Source organism: Alternaria incomplexa (genome assembly GCF_024043165.1).
Source record: "Alternaria incomplexa strain BMP 0042 chromosome Unknown scaffold_2, whole genome shotgun sequence".
NCBI lineage: Eukaryota > Fungi > Ascomycota > Dothideomycetes > Pleosporales > Pleosporaceae > Alternaria > Alternaria incomplexa.
In genome coordinates, this window is record NW_026249851.1 from 692,637 (window position 1) to 714,557 (window position 21,921).

General features: G+C 52.3%; 7 protein-coding genes across 7 annotated transcripts; 3 read left to right on the forward strand and 4 right to left on the reverse strand.

Moving 5' to 3' along the window:
* Nucleotides 1–1,302: 1,302 nt before the first annotated feature.
* On the forward strand, nucleotides 1,303–2,331 carry J4E90_001719 (uncharacterized protein; the record flags this gene model as incomplete). Its single annotated transcript, XM_051431303.1, has 2 exons — nucleotides 1,303–1,370; nucleotides 1,422–2,331. The coding sequence occupies 2 exons, from the start codon at nucleotides 1,303–1,305 to the stop codon at nucleotides 2,329–2,331; spliced, it is 978 nt and encodes a 325-aa protein (XP_051294437.1).
* A 2,879-nt stretch (nucleotides 2,332–5,210) lies between these two features.
* On the reverse strand, nucleotides 5,211–10,688 carry J4E90_001720 (uncharacterized protein; the record flags this gene model as incomplete). Its single annotated transcript, XM_051431304.1, has 3 exons — nucleotides 5,211–5,723; nucleotides 5,777–10,201; nucleotides 10,248–10,688. The coding sequence occupies 3 exons, from the start codon at nucleotides 10,686–10,688 to the stop codon at nucleotides 5,211–5,213; spliced, it is 5,379 nt and encodes a 1,792-aa protein (XP_051294438.1).
* An 849-nt stretch (nucleotides 10,689–11,537) lies between these two features.
* J4E90_001721 (uncharacterized protein) lies at nucleotides 11,538–13,316 on the forward strand (the record flags this gene model as incomplete). The annotated part of the gene is made up of 2 exons (XM_051431305.1): nucleotides 11,538–11,913; nucleotides 11,965–13,316. The coding sequence occupies 2 exons, from the start codon at nucleotides 11,538–11,540 to the stop codon at nucleotides 13,314–13,316; spliced, it is 1,728 nt and encodes a 575-aa protein (XP_051294439.1).
* Nucleotides 13,317–13,569: 253 nt separating this feature from the next.
* Nucleotides 13,570–14,622, reverse strand: J4E90_001722 (uncharacterized protein; the record flags this gene model as incomplete). The annotated part of the gene is made up of 1 exon (XM_051431306.1): nucleotides 13,570–14,622. One exon carries the CDS (start codon nucleotides 14,620–14,622, stop codon nucleotides 13,570–13,572), a length of 1,053 nt encoding a protein of 350 aa, XP_051294440.1.
* A 575-nt stretch (nucleotides 14,623–15,197) lies between these two features.
* On the reverse strand, nucleotides 15,198–16,040 carry J4E90_001723 (uncharacterized protein; the record flags this gene model as incomplete). Its single annotated transcript, XM_051431307.1, has 1 exon — nucleotides 15,198–16,040. One exon carries the CDS (start codon nucleotides 16,038–16,040, stop codon nucleotides 15,198–15,200), a length of 843 nt encoding a protein of 280 aa, XP_051294441.1.
* A 1,200-nt stretch (nucleotides 16,041–17,240) lies between these two features.
* On the forward strand, nucleotides 17,241–19,061 carry J4E90_001724 (uncharacterized protein; the record flags this gene model as incomplete). Its single annotated transcript, XM_051431308.1, has 4 exons — nucleotides 17,241–17,305; nucleotides 17,358–17,493; nucleotides 17,555–17,589; nucleotides 17,642–19,061. 4 exons carry the CDS (start codon nucleotides 17,241–17,243, stop codon nucleotides 19,059–19,061), a joined length of 1,656 nt encoding a protein of 551 aa, XP_051294442.1.
* Nucleotides 19,062–19,880: 819 nt separating this feature from the next.
* On the reverse strand, nucleotides 19,881–21,011 carry J4E90_001725 (uncharacterized protein; the record flags this gene model as incomplete). Its single annotated transcript, XM_051431309.1, has 2 exons — nucleotides 19,881–20,525; nucleotides 20,970–21,011. 2 exons carry the CDS (start codon nucleotides 21,009–21,011, stop codon nucleotides 19,881–19,883), a joined length of 687 nt encoding a protein of 228 aa, XP_051294443.1.
* Between the last annotated feature and the right edge of the window lie 910 nt (nucleotides 21,012–21,921).

The window sequence follows — 21,921 nt, forward strand, 5'->3', positions numbered from 1 at the left end:
GCACAGGGCTATTACGCAAACCCTACGCCAGCCCTTCCATATCCAGGCTACCATCAATCACCACAGGCCCCAACACAGAGCCTTGGTACACAACAGCAGTATGGGTCACCGCAGCAGGGTTATGAAAGCCAACAGCAAGGCTATAGCAATCCTCAGCAGCCATCCTCACCCCCACAAGGTCAGGCCTCCTTCGCGCCCTTGAATGCAGACGGGAGTTCGTACCAGAGCAACCAAAGCTATCATCATAACAGTAATTACGGGCCGCCGCCTGCACTGAACGCCTCACCGGAGGCAGGTTTCCAGTCGTCGCCACCAACGCACAGTAGTCCAGAGCCACCCCAACAAGCTCACACTCGCCTACCACAACGTAGCTTAACATACGACAATCCATACGAGCAGCCATTCGCCCCGCCCCAGCGCATACAAACTGAGCCTCCCCAAGTAGCCCCACACAATTGTTACGAACATGGACTTGGGTGAGTAAATGGGTCACTGTTTCAATCGTCAGTGCTAATATGCGGCATGTAGAATTCTTGGAAAGTGTACACGATGTGGATATAGGGAATGGTAATGTACTATGTTTTCGGGAGAGAAGAAAATGGCACTACTGTCCATACAACATGCTATGTGTCATGCATAATGATCGGTGAGACGACTTAAGGGAATGTTAGCGGCTTCAAGGATCCCGCCTGCTATGTTGAAATTTCCGGAGTGAAGATTTCCCTCAGCATGAACAATTCCTTGATCAAAAGTCGAGCCCTTCGTATTATTACCAACGGAAGCTATTGGGTACGATGAATCCCTATCTGGTTGGCCATATCTTCCTCTCTATGACCTTAGGGGATGAAGGGCGGGCCCAAGAGATATGTTACGAGAGCATGAGTTTGCTGTTCCCAGGCCATAACCCAAAACAGACCGAAAGCTGCAGGCGTCCGTTGTGTGACCATAGCAAAGTATGCTCCCGTCTGATCACGGAATATCGGCAATCGTGCTTGCGACATCAGCCTGAGTTTGCAAAACCATCAAGCGACCGATGCGCCAGCTGTCGTATTTGTGGTGATCCGTTGATTGCTGCCAGTCTAGGATTCATACTTGTCCAGATTCCCCGATAATGGAAGGCGAGACAATGCGCAAGTTCTTCTCGAAACGCAAATCAGCTACAAGCCGTGTAGATCTCCGCGACGGTGAGCGAGACATTTCGGCGGCGCCAGCACCCACTGAGCAAGCATTGGTGTTATCGTCAGCAACAGAGACAAGGTGAGTGACACTGATGTTCACTCGAGCAGGCTCTGACGATACAGTATGCCAACCGAAGCAGCCAAGGCCTACGGGCCACTGGTACTGAGCGACCCCGATAAGGCTGCAGTGGAGTAGGTACTGAAGGCGTCGCTACTGCTGGAAAACCTGCTAATCTCTAGCAGTATCATCCTTATCCATGGTCTTGGTGGAGATCGAACAGGAACCTGGACAGAGCGTGCGGCGGATGACAAACAAAATCCGTGCTTCTGGCCACGTGATCTACTTCCTGTCAACCTTCCCGACGCGCGCATCATCACATGGGGCTATGCCGCAGCAACGATCAAGCCGTTGAATGTCGTATCGATTGCAAACCCAACGCAGCACGCGGAGAAACTCTGCTCAGAGCTAGCAAGCCTTCGAGTTGGTGTCCTTGATCGCCCGATCCTTTTCGTCGCTCATAGCATGGGGGGTATAGTAGCTAAGAAAGCCCTTCTCAATTCGCAAGACTCCAATGTCGACAATATCGCTTCTTTGGTAGATGATACGCGCGACATCATCTTCATGGGTACACCTCATTGTGGCTCAGAGTTGGCTAATGTTGCCTCGTTCCTCACCAAGATCGTCCGCATCTTCCACTCAGTCAACTCTTCGATGGTCGAGGAGCTTCAAAGCCAGAATGCGCAGCTGCAAGACACCGATCGACGCTTCCATCAACTTCTTGCTAAGCATGTAGGAACAAAAAGTGCCATAGAAGTATGCTGCTTCTGCGAGAGCGTCCCTTTGTCCGGATTCGGTATCATTGTTCCAGATTACTCGGCCGCTCCGCCGGGGTATGAGCGTATCGTTGTGGATGCGAATCATGTGGAGATGACGAAATTCTCGAAAAGAGAGGACCAGACATACAAGAATGTACTGGCGGAGCTGCGGCGAATGATCGAGTTGACGAAGGAGCAGCGCAGAGATGAGAGCGACCCTAGCATGCAGAGAGGCGATGTCACCCACGTTGGTAACAACGATCGAGGTGCCTTGGCCAACTACGGCAGTCAGACCATCGGTACGGGTAATGCAGGCTCAACCCATTACGGTAAGTGATTCTTGTGCCATGGGTGGTTGTTGCGCTGATGAATCCAGGAAATATCAACGACTTCCGGGGTTCCTGAGCCGGCCTTCGGTTTCCGTTGGTGGGAAATAAAGGATGTGTTTCGGCGTGTCGTAAGGCGTTGGCGTGTAGTCGTATAGCGCATTCGAAATGGTCACACCAGCTCGATATCCACAAGCTGATCTTTGACATCTTTCCACACCTCTCCCTGCATAGCCCCATGTATATATGCATCGCCCACCACCTCCCATGCCCTTCCTATCTCTTCATCGGCAGTGTGCCGCTTTGACTCCCGTAACACATAAGGAACATTGGCACCCTGCAATAGCCATACTGTGTCTTCGCGTTCACAGCTAGTCGGCACCAGACCCAAGAAGCCATTTTTGGTCCTAGCCAAGCGCCGAAATTGACCATTTCTATTGATTGCACCCCCGAATTTGTGGTCTTGCCAGTCACGCTCAATTTCTGCCTCGCTAGCTGTGGGCCCGAGGCGGGCTATGCGATCGCTGATGGAAGACAGAGAGGAATCTGGGCGATGAAAATCGGCAATGTAAGGACATTTGAAATTGAATGGAGGACGGCGCGGATATGTGCGGCTGGTGTCCATTTGTGTCAGGTTCGCCCCGCAAGTGCAGCTTTGCTGCTCCGTATGTCGGACATCAGCCCGAGATATCGCGAAGCCAGAATTATCGCCTTCGGAGAGCATGTCTATGTCGCGGAGGATTGGAGAAGCTATACTTTCGTAACCCGTTGTCGTCTCTTCATTATTAGGGTAGTAGAGCAAGCGATGGAGACAGCGGACGACCGAAGCGCACGTTAGTCGCTTCACCACGTGTTTGAGACGGTCCATGTCGGGTTGGTGGTCAAGAGGCAAATGACCAATATCGTTGGCGACCAGTGTGGTGGTTAATGCTTCGCATCGTGTTTGTCCTGTAGACCGATAAAATTTCGGAAGGTTTAGTGTAAGCGCGCTCCACCGAGGATCGAATTGCAAGCGCTTTCCGTGCCATGCCCATGATCCGGCAAGCTCCACAATACAGTCAATTTTGAACCCACGAGCTCCGAGCACGCGGTCATCCGTAGGCACAATCGTCAAGGCGTCCAATCTCGACCCCGAAGTGGCATTGTAGCCCACGCTTGCGGAGGCGAGCTCTGATTGATAGGCCTTGTCTTCAAACTCTCCGACCCAAGTTGGAAACCCTGGAAACTTTCGTACAGATAGGTCGGTAACCCAACTCAGGCAGTTGAGGTTCTTCGTCTCATCAATGAGACAACGCAGCGCTTCGACATAGACCTGCTCTGGGCTCTTACTGTAATCGGCAGTTAGCCCAAAAGCCCCGCGAGGTACTATGCCTAACAATGCAAAGACCTTGTCTTTGGGATTTTCGCACCCGGTCATGCGGGCCAAAGTCAGGATTTGCTGAAAAGTAAAAGGCAATGTCTTCTCTTGCGTTGTAGGCGGGTTTAGCAATCGCCACCGATTGTGGAATAGCTCCAGAATGGCCTTTTCATGGTCGTGGTGACGGTTGTTCTTAATGGGGAGAATCAGTGCTTGCCCAACTTTTTCGTGAAATCGATGCTTCTTGATCCATGCAACCAGTAGCGCGACTCTTTGAAGTTCTGAAAAGTCCAAGATGTCCGTACCGCACAACATACGGATGTGTCGAGCAAGCATGACTTCCTGGAGTACCCAGCAGCGAAAGAAATACTTCCTTGCGAGAAAACGAGTCAAGTTTTCAGATTTTTCGGCAGAGATCGAGCTAACTTTTGCTTTGTCGTCTTGTTCCAACGCCTTCTCCATGAAGTCTGTGTATGTTGAGCATTGCTGATCCTCTTGCATATCGTCAAAACATTGCAGTTTGTTGAGGCGCCGCATGAGTGGTATAGCTTGCTCACTATCCTCATCCGCGGGGCCCAGCCACGATATGACCAATGAAGCTTTGCTGTAGATCTGAGCCATCAAGCCAACCTGCGTGTTTAGCTCCTGGATATCGTCTTGATTGATACATAATTTGTCCTAGCGATCAACATCTACAGTTAGTCAGGATACCATATTTGCTTCGCACGGGGGGTTACGAACAATCCAGAGGTATTGCCCCTGGCATTCGACTTCCTGACACTTTACGCTCACCTTGCAGATAGCCCTGAGCGCGCACTCCAAGTTGGCCGTAACATTGACGCGCAGTCCATTGCAGATGATGATCACTTCCTGCACCCATGTTGTGGACTTCCCTTCCTCGAACCAGTACCGATACAGTGGGTCGCCCCAAGTGTAAGACAACGCGTGGAACTTCGGGGTATTGTGCTCAAGATCAGTCAGGTGGAGCGTGCATGTGATAGGTGCGTCGTTGTTCTGTACTGGGTGAAGCTCGATGACGCGGATCGATGTCGCTGTCGGCAAGGGAGTGTACAGGTCTGGATGTCGCGACCGTGGCGCGTCCATGGTGCACATGTGGGGCTGCGAACTAGCTCTAGTTTCGCTGGAGCACAATCGGCCCGACAGCACTATATAGCATCAGTAGTGACCTTGGCACAAAACAGCAGTAGAATACCTTGAAGAGAACTTCTGGATCTCGTTCCATCGTTGTCGTGCCATTTGGAGCAAAGTTGAAATTGTAATTGAACCTTGGAAAGATCCAAAGTGAGGCAACGCATTATCGTGCTGACCAAGACGCTAACCACATTGGATCGGTTGGGCAGCCGTGGAAACGAAGAACTGCACTCTGCGAGGAGCACCGCGACATGGCACGACTAAATGAATATCAACGAAGAAATATATTATATCGTCCAACGTAATGCTACAGACTTTTTGTCAGACTGCGCCAGAAACACCCATCGATGCAATGCGAGTTTTTCCCTCTCATCTGCGCACCTACGCATCATCACCCTTCTCCGCCTTTTTCTCCCTCCACTGCTCCTCAAGTGCCTTAACCTTCTCTACACCCTTCTTATTCCCCACACTGCTCTCCCACTCAGCCCACTTCTTGAACACACTCCGTATCCTCGAGGCCTTTCCGACCTTGGTCATACGCTCGAACAGATCCCGGACGTTCTCTGCGCTGCCATGGCTCTGCTCCAACATGAGGTACATATCCCAGACATCGCCTTTCTTGGAGAAGGTGTCGACAAGGCCCTCAAAGATGGTGCGGCCGCGTTCGGCATCGCCGTTGGGGCTCTTGAACTCGAGAGCGGCGAACTTTTGTGTCAGGTAGCGGTGTTGCGTTGATGCAACGGATTGGGTGGCGCGTTGAAGGAGAGCGCGAGCTCGTGTGGGGGAAGGTGGCTGTACGACGTCCATCAGGAAGGCTGCATATGAGAGCCAGAATTGAGGGTCGGGTGTGAACGACTTGTTCTTCATCATGGATTGGTAGAGGTTGTCCGCTTTCTGTTCTGGTATTAGCAAACTTCGCAAGGATATGGGGATATAGCGGTACTTACGTCGATCTTGCCTGATGAAATGTAGATCTTGATCATGCGCTCATGCACTTCGCGGGCATCGTTATTCTGGCACGCCTCTTTGAAGACTGTGTCCATAGCATCGTCGCTAGCGAAGTCGTTCTCAAGATGGAGAAGAGCGGTCCACACGTCAAGCTTCTCTTTCTCTTCCCTGGGGTTGATGGTCGCCAGTGCGCGACGGGCGACCTGGCGTGCCTTCTCGATCTCGTTGAGTTCGCGTTGGAAAACCATGTATCGAACCCACATTTCTGCGCTGTTGGGCTGTCCCAGGAGCAAGCGCTCGTAGTCGGCAACGGATTGCGGTCCATAGGCATCGAGATCACCAGTGCGGTCCTCTTTGATGGTAGCCTTCTTACTCTTCTTCTTTTTCTTAGGGGCCTCGTCGTCGGAATCAGGTTCTGCGGCACCCTTTTGCTCATCGAAGTCAAGAGTAGCACCTGTCCAGTCGAAGCCAGAAGTGCTAAGTCCCTGTGTTGCCGCTTTTGGCGCATCATCGTCAGACTCGTCGTCTGAGACTCCTGCGTCTGCAAGCTCGATATCATCGTCGCTATCAGCACTCTTGACGCTCCTCATGTCTACGTCATCGAGCTCGATACCGCCATCTGAGTCACTTCCTTCTAAGGCCTCAACATCCGAGGCATCCTCCATGTCTTCATCCTCGTCTTCGTCGTCACCCTTGACTTCAGAGTATTTCAAGCTGAAGCTGATCTTTCGGGTCTTTGGATCGACCTTCAAAACCTTGGCTTTCACGGCGTCATCTTTCTTGTACATTTCCTTGACCTTGTCCTTGTCGACAGTAGTGTCGGCTAACTGAGAGATGTGGCAAAGACCGCTGACGTTGTTCGAGTCGTCAACCACCAGGAAGACACCAAAGTCTTCTACATGCCGGACCTTAGCAGCAACAACCTGACCAGCCTTCAGATCGCTGAACTCGACCGGCTCGGTGTAGGTTCCTTGGACGTGAGAGGCCTTCAAGCTCAGCTGTGGATTGCGTTGGTCTGGCTTGTTCGAGATGACTTTGCCAGTGACGAGTTGGTCGACATGGAAAGCAGACTTCCAATCCTTGATGTACTCGTCTGAGAGGTGGCTGACACGAACGTAGGCTTCGACATGCGGCCCTAGACGGACGTAGATACCATTGTTGGCGACGTGCTTGATGAATCCACGGACAACCTGATGCACTTTGAGCTGATCCCTGTCCTTGATCTCGGGGTCTTTGATCGGTAGCGAAGAGCTCAATACCCTAGAAGGCCGAATAGACAATCCCAGCTTCTTGTTAGGAAGGTCTATGTCGATTACACACACGCGCAAGACGTCGCCGACTTTGAACTCGCTAGGCTTGGCCTTGTCGTAGTCGTCTGCCAACTGCTCTTGGAATATGGGTGCAGCAATGTTGTCGTTGATCTGGACGACGATAGATGTGTCGTGTAGCTTTGTGACACGTGCAGGCAAGATGTGACCTACCTTCAAGTCTTGAAGGGTCAATGACTTGCCAGTCACATTGGTCGCAGCTGTTAGATCCAACTTTCCGGCTGCAACGTCGACCGCCTTGACGCGAACCTTGAGAGCAGAGCCAACGGGAAAATTCTCTGCAACGTCCGAAAGCTTCTCCAGGTCGTCAGTCAGATCAAAGTAATCAATGCGACCACGAACGTTGGCGGAAATGTTCACCCAGACGTAACGCTCGGCAATGTTGTTGATGAAGGCGACATGAGATGATCCGGGGGTGATTTTGTCAAGGCTCAACACGTCGGCTTCAGTCTTGACTTTATCGGTGTTTGCGGTCATCTCGAAAGTGGGCGTTTTGTTGTTTGATCGGGAAGTGATGGGGAGGAAACGGAAGTTGCGGGCATCGTGCCTTCCGAGAACTCTGGCCTGGATCTTGTCGTTCATCTTGAAATGTGCTGTTGGGTGCTTCTTGTCTGGGATGCTATCCCAACCATCGAACAATTCTGAAACCGAAATACGTCCTGGAACATTTGCCGCAAGCTCAACGTTGAGCTGTGTGTCTTTGACCGATCGAATGCGGACTGTTGCTAGGGCGCCGAATTTGATGTCGTCGGTAGATGTGATCTTGGGGTCGACAGGTTCTACTAAGGCCTCCCCTTTCGAAGCTGGAGCATCAACGACGTTGGCCGCTTCTGGATCAGATTCACTCTTCATCGACAGCCAAAAGAATCCTTTCCCAGCGTCCACATGTGTGACACGAGCAGTGACAGACTGATCCTTACGAAGACCAAAGTTTGGCGCTGAAAGCATGTCTTCCGGTAATTGCGACTTGAACAAAACACCACTTATGCCGTTGCCAAGCTCGATGAAGATCTTGTCGGGAAGAATGCCGCGCACAAAGCCATGTACTGTCTCGCCAGCTTGGAGATCTTCAATGCTGATTGCCAGCTTTGAAGCCTGAGCGTCCTTTCGAAGACTAGGCTTGTTCGAGACTGTTGCTGTCCTAGACTTGCCATGCTTTGTCAAGACCACAAGGTCCTCGAGAGTTCCACCTACCCGAATCTTCTTCATGGTCGAAATGTCCTTCTTCTCCGATCCGTCGGTCAGGTGACCTATGCGGAGGGTAGCCTTGACACCATGGCCAATGTCCAGAGTAGCGGTTTCATCGGACTTCTCGATGACAGTTCCCTTGACGATGCCACCAGGGTTCAGTGCGTTGAAAGCAGCCTCTTTGTTGATATCAACGGCAGCGGGATCCTTGCAGGATACCAAGAGCTGGTTCTCCTTTGCGTCTACAGAGACAATACGGACGTTGACGACCTGACCGGCCGAGAAGTGTCGCGTGGCATCCTCGATGTATGCTTCGCTCATCTCCGCAGCTGGGAGCCATGCCTTGACGTCGCCGTAGAAGCGTACTGTGGCACCATTCTTGCGAACGCTGACCAAGATACCAGGGCCAGTAGCACCCTTGGAGAGCATGGAGTAGTTTGTCCATGGCTTAACATCTGAGTTGACGAGAGACTTCTTTAGGGTGAGTTGGATCTGATGTCTGGCGGGTTCCGTGTAAAGCACACGGGCTGTGACAGGGAGACCTTCCCTAAACTTGCGTTCCGGATGTTGTAGACGGACGTCGGCCAGATGCATCTCTGGAACTAAACCGGTGATGCCCTCGGCAAGGTGAACAAGAACGGCGGTAGCTCCCTTCTTGTCAGCAATGAGCTTGTGCACCTTACCCTTGACAACTTCACCAGCCTTGATATCCTCAATGCGAAGGAAGGGCTGATCAAGGATCTTCTGCTCGAGCGAAAGTTGGAAGAGTCCGTCCAAAGCATTGTAGCCTACAATCCGTGCTTTGTGCTTTGAGTCAAGCTTGTATGCGCCGGCCTCTTCGGAGAGAACGTCGACCTTGTCGTCAGAAAGTCTCGAAACGTGCGCAAAACCGACGACGTCTTTGATGCCGAGATCGAAGAAAGCACCGTGGCTTGGCGCTACTTTGATAACTTTCGCGCTGTCAACGATGGTGGATATGGGGAGGAGGTCGATCGGAGGCTTGCGCTCCTTGGGTTTGCCAGACATGCGGGCGGACAGACTAACCACATGGTCTAGCAATGATACACCGACTTTCCTGGGCTCGGAGTCTGGACATGTGAACAGAACGCGGGCCTTGACTTTGGAGCCGATCTTGTGCTTGGTGGAGATATCGGCAGCCTTCTCAGTCGCTCCAGAATGGTATGCGTCGGCAGTCGCGTCTATGAGACCGAGGATCTTGCCGGTCAGCGTGCTGGATGTAGTGTCGGTAACAAGTACATCGACGGCGGTTCCTGGTAGGAAAATATCGACAGTGGGTGCTTCAGTCAGCGTGTTGCCCTTGGTCAAGTTGCCTGCTTTGGTGTGGTCTGCGGAGAGCTTGACAATGCGCCCATCCGAGTTAAGGCCGGTAACCAAGCACATGAAGACGGCGCCTTCTTGTACCTTGGCATGTTGCACCTTAGGACCTAGTTCGCCCTTTGGCAGGAATCCCTTCAGGCTGCTATCGTCGAGGCCGAGGTCCATGACCAAGCCGTGGTCCTCATTGCTGACTACGGAAGCCTGCACCATGCTGTTTACGGGTATCTTGCGCTTGCTGAGGCCCTTGTTGACCAGCTTGGGATCGACGGACAGCTCCAGCCTCTTTCGTGCTCTTGCACTGGCGTCGCTTGTCGCTGTGATGCATGCGCGGACATACTGTCCTACCGAGAACATATCCTCTAGGTGCACATCTTCAAAGTCTTCATCGTCGCTTCCTTCTTGCTTGTCCGCCTCCTCCTCCTTGAGGAGTTTCTCTAGCCTCTCGTTGAGCTTGTCGGACACGGCGGTGAGCGGGACGTAACCAACCAGGTTGTTCGGGAGCGCGAGGACGATGTCTTGGTGAGATATGTCTGTGATTTGGCCGAGAATGATGGTTCCAGGCGACAATTTCTGCGATCGTTAGCATGAAACTCGCACTGCGCAGAGACTGGCGTACCTTGTAGCTCAGACCCTCTGCCCTCACGGTGTCGTCCTTCTCTCCACTGTCGTGCGACTTCTTGCTCTTCTTGAGCAGCGGCTTCTTCTTGGACTTTGCGGCGGATCCCTCCTCGTCCTCGGATCCCATGTCGCTGAATCCATCGTCGCCGCCGCTGGGTCGCTTTTCGCCAGACTGCTCGAAAAGAACATCCTGGTTCGCCTTGATCGAAATCTGCTTGTGCTCAAGCGGCGTCAAGACGCTGGCACCTCCTCTGGGGAACGACTTCTCCTCATCTTTGAAGACACTGGGCTTGGGTGCAGCGCTCTCAGGCTTCGACTTGGCCGGTGATGGCTGCTCGGCATCAGATTTCCGTCGCTTCGCTGATCGGTCGGTGGATGCGCCCTTTGCCTTTTTCGATGGCGCGGCGCCTTGCTCTGCTTTTCGTTTGATTGCGCCCATGATGCGCAAGTTCTCCGGTTGTGGAGAGGGTGGTGGTACTCAGGTTTGCGCCAAGAGTTCGAGAGTCGCATATGCTCTTCGACTTTTTTGGTGGGTCCATGCGCGCAGATTCTCCGACCCCCGACGGCAGGGAAGCCGCGGCTGGCACGTGAGCTAGAGTGGCAGGGCAACGCGCGCGAAAGAGAGCAACTTCTCGATGCGACAGCTTTCACGAGTTGTAGAAAATGTTAGACCACAAAATGAAATGATACTTGCATCTGCGGTGTTTTGTGCTGCAATTCCGGAACATTTAGCTATGTTGTACGGCAAATGGGAGGATATCTCGAGGGAAGGCCATGTCCATTAACGCCCAGAACGGCATAGTGCAGCACGTCGGTCGCGCCAGCTCTTCGCGACGTGCTTTGGCCGTGCGCCTTCCTCTCCAACCTCGCCGTCATTTATGGGCATTCGTCTTCTATTCCTATCGGCATCTTCAATTGCTCGCGTGTCTTCGCTTGATCGTTTATTGGTGTTGCTTGTGTATGTGTACTGCTAAAAAGGAACATGTCTTCTCCATGCGCCCCTCGAAGTCTGCTGCTCCAAGAGCCCACGCCGGAGCTCTTTTCATCACCACCTCCACCGTCCTCCGCGACTGTTTGCTCTCGCAAACCCAAACGGCCACCGCCTATCACGCCCAAGCGCTTTACACGCTTCTTCACCCCGCGAAACTCCAAAGATGTCTCATCACGCACCACCCTCACGAGGTCGGGTCGCCAACTACAAGACATCACACGATCTGCTCTCAATCGCAGCCGGGAGACGCGGAGCACCCCACGCAAGACAGTCAACTTCGTCGACATCGAGAACCCAATGCGAACCCCCCAGAGCAGCGCGCGGAAGCGGAAGATACCCTACCTGTCGCCCGCTAGCTCACCAGCCCAGTCGTCACCGTCGAAGCGATCGCGTTACGTCACTCCACCAGAAATCGATGTACTTGAAGACGGGCTCGACTTGGATGATGAGGAGCCTGCCATACACCCTGCGCCTATCCGAAGGTTAACAACACTGGGTCGGCCGTCGAGAACACTGCAGCGGTCGTTCGGTGGGATACTGGGCGTAGGAAGAGGGTTTCGACGAGACCATGGCGCCTCATGGCAAGACCAGGCAGCCAATTTCTACAGTGGCGCAGACGACCTACATCAGTTGTCGCAGGGCGCGCCGCCCTTCTGTACGGCCAGTTGCAACAGTATGTCATTCACTCATTACCCTACGTCATCACGATACTGACAACCCCTAGCCAACTCTATGCTCGCTATAGGCGATGAAGACGGATACATCCACCTACAAGACTCCGAAGGTGACTTCTCCAAGCCCCATGTGTCATGGAAAGCCCACTCCAACGCCATCATGGACGTGCAGTTCTCCTCGGACGACCTACACCTCGCCGCCGGTTCGGGAGATCAGACTGCACAGATTGTCGATGTTCGCACCCAGCAAACTCTTGCTGTGCTGGCGAAACACAAGTCGTCAGTAAAGCAAGTCCGCTTCCAGCCCGGCGACGACAAGATGGTAGCGACGTCAAGTCGAGACGGTGCAGTACAGATTTGGGATCTCCGATGCAAGGGCAACCAAGGCTCAATACACTCAGCCTGGGGCTCCGATGCACCGTATGCCAGTGTTGTACGCACGTTGGCCTCAGCGCACGCGGACATCAGTCTCCCGACATCCACATCGTCGGCCACCCGATCACTCTCCAACAGCAAAACCGAAAACATCAGCCGACGGAACGACATTTCAGTGACAGCGCTTTCGTTCATGCCCGCAGGCCGCGAACACCTACTCCTGACCGCGTCAGACGCATCGACATGCGTTAAGCTCTGGGACATCAGAGGCCGATACTCCCTGCGAGGGCCTGCCATCCCCATCGCAACCACCCGCCATCCTGAATCCCACAACCGCCACCGACACTTTGCCATTAACTCTTTGACTCTTAGCGGCGATGCATCACGACTATACGCCCTCAGCAAAGACAACACCGTCTACGCCTACTCCACAAGCCACCTCATCCTCGGCGTAGCACCAGAGCTCTCCACAACCTCCTCCTCAAAACAGAAATACTGCGGTGTAGGCCAAGAAGGCCTAGGACCCATCTACGGTTTCCGACACCAGAACTTCCACGCCGGGTCCTTCTACGTCAAGGCATCCTTACGCAAAGCGTGCGAAGACCGCACCGAGATGCTCGCAGTAGGCAGCACAGACGGCTGCCCCGTGTTGTTCCCCACCGACGAAAACTTCCTCAAACGCGAAACAAGACACGGAGACGACGCAGACGATCTCCCTGATATGACTAGCATTGCCGCGAAATCCGCACGACCCACGCTTTCCCGCACATCGACAAACAGCCGCTGCCCAGACACCATCCCCATATACGAACATGGCACAGCTCTCATACGAGGACACGACGCAGAAGTCACAAGCGTATCATGGGCGCGTAACGGCAGCTTGATCAGCGTGAGCGACGACTTCCGCGTCCGACGTTGGAAAGAAGGGAGTCAAGCTAGAGACCTCCGCATGGGTGGTGAGAGCGAGGGAAGGAGGTGGCAGTGCGGATGGGCCGCTGTAGGAGATGGATACGACGACGACGAGTAGGATCGTCCGCGAGTTTTTGTACGACGTTGTTTATTATACCCCAGCTATTGATTGTGTAGGAATATGAATGAAGACAGGATGATGATTGTGGAATTTGACTTGCTTTCCGGTGCCTATCGTATGTCTCTTCAAACCATTTGACTATGTACCTTGCTGCTGTGCAATGACAACACTAGGCCTGTAACACAAACACTTGGAGCCAGCCACTCTTGAACCTTTCCCGTCTTGCCTATGAGACTAGACATCGACCCGCCTACCCTTTCCTCAGCCAAGGTCTTCCTTCCACTTTGTCATGCTTCGCATCTCGATCTTCTTCTCCATCATCGACATTCTGCTTCTCGCCAGCCTCACAGAAGCTTCCTGGTAACAGCCTATACGTCCGCTCATCAAATCGGTCCGCCTGTGTACTTTCGAAACTACCAAAAGACCCTGATATCACCCTGCGAGCTCCGCATAGCATGGTGCCAAGGAAGCTTGTTGGCGTAGAGGGCGGGGGAGTGACGGACTGTAGCTGTAAGTTTGATCGATCTGACTGCGGTGATGCGGACGTAGTGTCCGTCGTCTGCACCCCCTCCATCCGGTGTATACGTGCTGGTAACGGCTTGATGGGCCGATTGAAGCTGCCAGGCATACTTGTAATCGTACCTCCAGGCTGTGCAATAGTCTTCGAAAGAGACTTGTACTCAAGGGGTGCAGCAGGGAAATCCGCTTCTTGAGACGGCCGCACCGGGAAGTTCTCCCATTGCGACGCTGTAGGTGTAGATGGAAGTGAGGTGTCGTATCTTGTTGGCAGTGAAGGGTATGAAATCGTACTGTCGGAGTATGTACTCTGCGGTAGGTCTCGTGTTGGCGTAGAAGCAGCAGTAGAGGTATAACTAGAAGAAGACGTCGAGTTCCGCAGGGAATCAGATCGCTGTTCCAACACTTTCCCCTGCCCGTCCGCGCCACCACGCTTCCTCTTCTTACCCCACACCTCTTCGTCTCGCTGTTTCCTCTTGACCTTGTCAGTTACATCGGCGTAGATAGTGCCGTTGAACGATTTCCACACTTCGACGCCTTTGCCGAATACGGTTTCGACTTTTCGATTTGTGTGGTCGGTCATCTTGTTGAGATACTCTTGCGCCTCGTCCTCGTTGTCTTCTTCGTCGGTTTCAGAGCCGTGCGTTGTGTCCATTATGCCGGTGTTGGAGGTGGTTATGAAGGAGGTGGAACTTCCCCCGTTTCGCCCGCGGAAAGTGTCGAAGAGTGACATTTTCCGTCGCTTTTGCGCTGGGGCGGAGGGTGGAGGGTTGGATACATTGTTCATGTTGTTCGATGGTGTGTTTGTGGCGAAATTCAGGAAATAATGGACGGGGTGGAATGCACTCGTGACAAGCGGGCTGTGCTATTGAGTTGATAGAGGCGTTCGTGAGTTCAGAATTGGTCGGTTTAGTGGATGTTCACACGAAGTTGGAGCCTAGATCTGGGTTTTTTGTGAGCTATGATGATTGCTTTCACTTTGGTATCGAGTCAAATTCAGAGACATTGATCAGCTGACACCTCCAGGGCTGTATAGCTTGCCACAATGTCTTATGTGTCCTGCAATGTTCACAGATCGTGCCTATGCGTCCTAATGTCGCCCTTTTGGCGTGTTCATCCAGTGTCTTTGCCCAAATTAAATGCCATTTGATACCTACGACGTTCCGAAGTCGTCTTCGACAAAGACTTGTACTCCAATGGTGTAGCAGGGAAATCGGCTTCTTAAGACGGCCGCACGGGAAAGATCTCCCATTTGTAGAACACGAAGAGAGATATATGTAACTGTTCTGTATAAGAGGGAGGAAGCTTTGTATATAGAGTAGAGCAAAGTCCTAACAATAATAAAATAGATGCTATTTCTAGCTATTTGCTTAAAAGCATCTGTCCACCATCTACAGCTATTTCAGTGCCTGTCACAAAGCGATCCTTCATAATCCAGCCATACGCTTCAGCAATGTCCTCTGGCTGACCAAAAGCACCTAGTAGATTAAGTTGTTTCTTCATGCCTTCCTTTGCCTCTATCGGCATCGGGGCTAACAATCCTTGCAGCATTTCTGTCTCGATTGCGCCAGGTTTGACAATGTTCACCCGAAGCGGCGCAAGATCGACTGCAAGCCCACGCGATAATCCTTCTGCAGATGCTCCCCAGACTGCCGGAATTAGCCATCCAGGCAGAGGCTTTGTAGTTCCGATTCCTCCCGTGAGCGTGAAGGATGAATTTGACGTAAGATGCATGTACGCTCCGGTGCTGATGAGTTTAGCGATGAACAAGGGCGCGATAAGTCGGATTTTGGAACCAAGCATGACTTGGTCAAGGGTGATGTCTGAGAGCTTGGGCATCGAATGGTGGTCTCCTGCCGTGAATGCGATATGATCCAACTTTTTGCTGCCGTTCGATGTAACTGTCTCAAACATCGTTCCTAGATTTGAATCGAGGTTTTCGGAATCTTTCAAGTCGATCGCGTAGCCAATGACGTTTTCTGAAGGAAGAGATGGATATAGGGATCGAAGAAGATGGACCTTGTCTTCGATCTTTGCTTGCTGGGATCCAGAGATGACAACAGTAGCTCCGTTTGACAGTGCCATGCTGGCAATTGCAAACCCAATGCCAGAAGATCCGCCGAATACGAGGACGTGTTTGCCAGAGAGACGATTCATATGGGGCACAGCTCTCTGCGATGAAGGGGCATGATCTTGGACAGACATTTTGGCAGTGTTGATGTCAAATCATGAAATGAATTCGGCCACAATTGCTGATTCGGTGCTTCTTATAATCTCGTAGCTTCTTGGTGTCGGCGTTACCGTGCCGGACGGTCATGTGCCTCGAACGGCTACCGGTACATGGCCGATCCGCCCCGCCAACCACTGACACTACAAACAGCAGGTTACTTGGCGGTTGCAGCGTATTTTCTGTTCAAGAAAGGCCGAGCTGGACGAGTTAATACTCGGGACGGCAAAATGACATTCCCGACGGGCTGACAGGCTTGTGCCCTGCGTAACTTCGAGACGCGTCCCATCAGGTGTCGCAATATTTCGAGAGAGTCTTGGCATTTTCCATTATAACGAAAGCTGCTATGTTAAGTAAAGCTCCTACTTTGATAGGAATAGCATGCACGTGACAGAATGCTAAGAGTCTCTCGAAATATCGCAACACTTGATGGTCCTAATAACGTGTTGAATAAGCGAACGCCGCGATAGCGAACGGCGACCAAGCCGTCAGGAAGCGGTTCTGACGCGCGCACCAAGATGATCGCACCCTTACCTGGACAAATCCTTCGATCGATCCGATGTATGCGAGTGGCACAGTCGATCGCAGCTTACTCGCCATCACTCATCCTGCAGCGCAAGCACCATCCTCTTACCCCAAGTAGGCTTGGCATGCACTGATCGCCGCTAAAAAAGCCTTCGGGACGGAGCCGTCACACGTCAATCCTTTTAGTGGCTGTCAGAACATCCAACGAGGATGCTTTCAATCGCGAACGGCAACTTGCCCTTACAGATCTTCTGCAAGCCATCATTGCGACAATGCATAAGGCTATAGCATCGCCGACTTGTACTCGCTTAAGGTGTCTGCAGATCATGGGACTGTGTCATACCTAGTGAAGTACGGTTCTACAGTATATAAGATGGATGGCGATATATGCTTTCGCTGCGTTCGAGGTACCTCGTTGAGCATCACATCCCGACGAGATGCGCGTATCTGCAACGACAGTCAGTCTCTTGGCCTCTTTGGTCTCAGCCGACCTTGACAGTCCAAGCTTACTACAGCAATTCTACGCTCCTGGGCGTTTACTTGGTAACTCCTTCGGAAACCCTGGCATTAATGCGACGTACGACTATGTCATCGTTGGAGCTGGCTTGGCCGGCGCTCTGACGGCGTCCCGGATTGCAGACGCGTTGCCGAACATGACCGTCGCAGTCATTGAAGCAGGCTCTTTCTATGAGATATCGAACGGTAACTACAGCCAGATGTGAGTAAATGTGAAATGGTGCATCAGGCGTACATGTTGACCGTGGAAACAGACCGTACTATTCGACTAAGTATGTTGGTCCAAATCCCGAAGATTACCAGCCGTTGATCGATTGGGGTATCTTCACCGAGCCTATACCTGGTGCAAACGGAAGACGCTTTCACTATGCGCAGGGGAAGACGCTTGGGGTATGTTCCGATCTTGAACAAGTGAAGTTGTTCAAGAAACTGACTTTGGGCAAATGTGTAGGGTAGTTCGGCACGAAACCAAGAGATTTATCACAGGTAGATATCTTCCATACGTACTTGTACTGCACGGTCTGACTGAGCTCCACAGAGCTACCAAAGGCTGGTATGAGTCGTTCGCAAACCTCACTGGAGATCCCGCCTACCTGTGGGAAAACATGTTTCCTTTCATGAAGAAAAGCTTCTCGTTCACACTCCCAGATGCTCGTTTCCGCGCGAAGAACGCAAGCAACGTCAACTACACGCTTTCTGCTTTCGATGCCCCGGGAGGCCCTGTTCATTTAAGTTTGCCCAAGTACGCGCAGCCAATATCTTCATACGGTCCGGAGGGATATGCAGCTGCTGGCATAAGCGCGGCGAACGGCTTCTTAGACGGAAATCTCCTAGGGTATGGCTATTGGCCTTTTACCTTGAGGCCAGAGGACAGTACGAGAAGTAGTACTGAGTCTGCTTTTCTTTCTCCGACAGCTGCAAAGACATCTTTGAAGATCTACCAATCCTGCATGGTACGTAAGCTCCTCTTCGATGAGTCCAAGCGCGCCATAGGTGTGAACGTCACCGTCGCTGGGATGAAGCCGTTCATCGTTCATGCCCGGAAAGAGGTTATCGTCTCTAGTGGTTTCATCCATACTCCCCAACTACTCATGGTTTCTGGAATCGGACCGCGCGGGGTGCTCGAACGACACAATATAAACGTTTTGTCGGAACTCAGCGGCGTAGGTCAGAATCTCCGAGATACGCCCGCTATTGGTGGCGTCGTCCATCGCACGAACGTTCCTGGAAGAAGTGCCTGGGAGCGCCAGTCATCATCTTTTGAAGCCGCTGTGGAGCAATACTTGACGAATGGATCTGGTCCGCTCAGTAGTCCTGCGAGCGATTTCGCCGCCTGGGAGAGGTTCCCCGATCGCTTTACGACGAATATGAGCCAGTCAACTCTCAACTTTTTGCGGAATCTACCAAGCGATTGGCCGAACGTTGAGTATGTTTTGCAAGCTTCAGAACGCATACTGTCCTCGGCCCAGACTGCTAGCGACACGGGTGTCATAGGCACAATCTTGACTTCCACCACGAGCCAGGGAAATGTTACCATCCAGTCCGCTGACAATGCTGTTGCACCCGTCGTCTACGTCGGCTGGCTTGATTCGCTCGAAGACCAGGAACTTGCTGTAGCGGCATACAGACGCGCGCGCACGATTGCAGCCAGCATATCCGCGTTTGGAGAAGAGATAGCGCCGGGGGCGAACATCACGACCGATGCGCAGATCTTACAGTATATCAGGACGAAGGGTATGGGCGCTATTCATCACGGCGCGGCGACGTGTGCGATGGGAAGAGATGCATCGAGCGGGGCGGTCGTAGACTCCAAAGCTAGGGTGTTCGGCGTGAGTGGCCTGAGGGTTGTGGATGCGAGTTCTCTGCCGTTCTCGGCACCAGGGCACACACAAGGTGTCACTTATGCGCATGCGGAGAAGCTTGCGCAGGATATCATTGATGCAGCAAACGATATCTAGACTATTATAACGTGAGAAATAACACCAACGCACTCGCAGCATGCGATCACACACGAGTCTGCGATAACATCAGCGTCACGAAATCTGATGCGTTGTAGATCAGCTTACTATGAATATGACCGTCCAGAATGCCGTGAAATAGAGGAAGCACCATTCCAGACATTGACGAAGGTGGCCACACCATGACTTGGGTTCGCGCTTGCCCGACAGCTTGTCGAGCAGGGGCATTGTGAAGAAGGCGTGTAGCGGGGCAACAATAAACATGAAAGCCTGCAGGTGGAGTTCGTACGGTTCTGCTCCTGCAGTGAAGAAACGTAGGAGCGGCGGAACGCGGAGGGTCTCAGCTTCAAAGCGTGACAGTACGACTGCCAGGTGGTACATCGTAAGTTGAAACCTGGCCACGGCCACTTCGAAAGACGACATTTGAGATGACGGCTGGTGGTATCAAGAAAGTAAGAACGGGAATAGTGCAGAGCGATGGTCAGGAATCGCGGACTAAAGTTTGCATGTTGAAATACGGTCTCGCAGCGTTAGCTACACGCCATTTAGTGGTTAACATCCACTGGGTCTCAGAACCTAGGTAGCGAGCTGCGAGCCACTCATATTCGCGGCCATACCGTTGATGGCCATAGGAAAGAATATTGCACGAGTCGTGTTGCACAAAGAACGCTTGCCTGATTTAGCACGGAGGGGATTACTGGTGAGGCTTTATGCATAACGTGGAAGATATATAGCTCATATGCCTCCATATCGCGTTCACATTGGACCGGTGAGGATCTAGGTGTATGTGACGATAATAGATACTTTTGATGTTGAGACTTACATACTCTTCAAGTAGTAGTCCGAGGTAATGCCGGCGGGTTCCTTGCGCCCTGAACAGTCTGAACTCTTCACATCGTAATCCTTCGTAACCGTGATAGCGCCAATGTCGCCCTCTTGTGCCAAGTGCCCTGTCTGTGATGTCGCTCCGCCCTTCCGACACAGCTCTTCTTCCGACTCAGTAGCTGTGACGCCTTGTTCCAACCGTGTGATGCTCCCTCTGCGAGCCTTCTTCCCCCATCTCGTTCCCCGCGGTCCTTTTGCTTCAGAACCGATAGTCACAATCTGGCCAAGCGATGAGAGCTTGTAGCCTTTTTGGGTTGAGCTGCCTCCGCCAGGCCCCGATCCAGATGAACTTCCGCCCCCAAACTTTGTCCACAGTGCCTTGAGGCTCGGCAGGTTGACCGCAATGATCGCAAATTGTATTTCGAGTGCCGCAACAATGACCATTTTCCCCAGCACCCATGATGTATCCGGTGAGTCGTTGAGCTCGAGGAGGGGCATGAGTCGGAAACATGCGATGATGACGGAACTGCTGCCAAAGACCATGACGCCCAGTACTGCAGCTTTGCGTCGAAGCGACATTTGGAGATTCATGACGGTATATATAGGGAGGATGAGGATGTAAAAGTCTTCCAAGATGTTCTGCAACCTGATCAGTAATTCGTTCTTTGGAAAGGCAGCCCTGGACTTACGAGGATGGAAGGCCCTATGAGAAGGACGAGTTTGCTGATGCAGACAGCATCTGGATGCGTGCCTGGGTGGAGGATCTCATCAAAGGGAACGCATTGGAAGCATGCCAATAGACTGCGGTGAGGGTCAGAACGGACTGCGTAGCGGTATTCAGAACAGCTTTTGGTGCTGCTGGTTGAGGTATTACACACATGTTGATAATCAGGATGACACCGTTCAAAGCGCCGCCAATGTATACCGCTATTCGAAAAGTAGGGCTTGGCGAAAGACGGAGGTAGAAAAGGAGGAAAGCTGATTTGATCACCCAGTGAACTGAGTAGTAAACCACTTCTTCAATGAACAGCCACTTGATACTGGTCAGAACCGTCCGGATCGATTGTCAATCTTGGACCATACCTTGAGGATCTCCAGCTGCTGAACACCGCTGAGTGTATCCATGTGCCTGCGCTAATGGTAAGTGATAGATCGTCAGGGAGTAATCGAAGTGGTCGTACAGTCCGCATCCCCAATATATGAACATGTGCAGGACGACTTGTTGTCCAACACTGAAGAGCTACAAGCTTGTTAGTCATACGAATATGGATGTATCGAGATCTGGGACACCTACGAGAATCAAGACCGCGAAATTGTCATCCCATCCTCTAGTCCGCAGCACAAAGTGCCGGCAATAAAAACGAAGGAATATGGAAACCGTTCCAAAGAAGAAAGAGACGTATGCCACAGCATAAGCCAGTGGCTGGAGAGTCGTCAGTCCCATGGCCACGACAGTATTCTCTCGAATACGTCAACTCTCAACCTGAGCGGAAGCTCGACGATTCAAGAAGTACCTGTAGGAGATGAACGCTCACAAAAAGAAGTCCTCGTTACGCCCCGTTTACGAACGGTTTCAAGGCCTTGCACCAACACCCTGCCCTTCCCACCCCCACGGGCTTGAGATGAATATCCCCGATGCATCAAACCGAATGCGATGCATGCATTGCTACGATCGGTAAGTGATGTCCATATTTGAGCTTTGTTTTTAAAGCATTCCTGTCGGATCCTCCGCATCCTCCAGGGTAAGTTGTGCTTCCAGGCCGCTATGCATGACTAGAATTGTGCTTCATAGCGTTAAGCCGGCGCCTAGGGAGCGGGCAGGTTGGCCGCGTGGGTTCGCGGCTCGACCCTCAACCTAACCTAGCGCGAGGGCTGCCCCGAGCCGGCAAGAAGCACAAGTTAGGAATGCGTTTAGTACAAGTGAACATAAAGAGCTGCTTGAAATCTCCACGAAGATACCAGCATGCTTCCGCAAAGCCATGCGCACAAGATACGAAAGGAAGAGCACGACAGGATCTCCAACCCGGAGACTCTC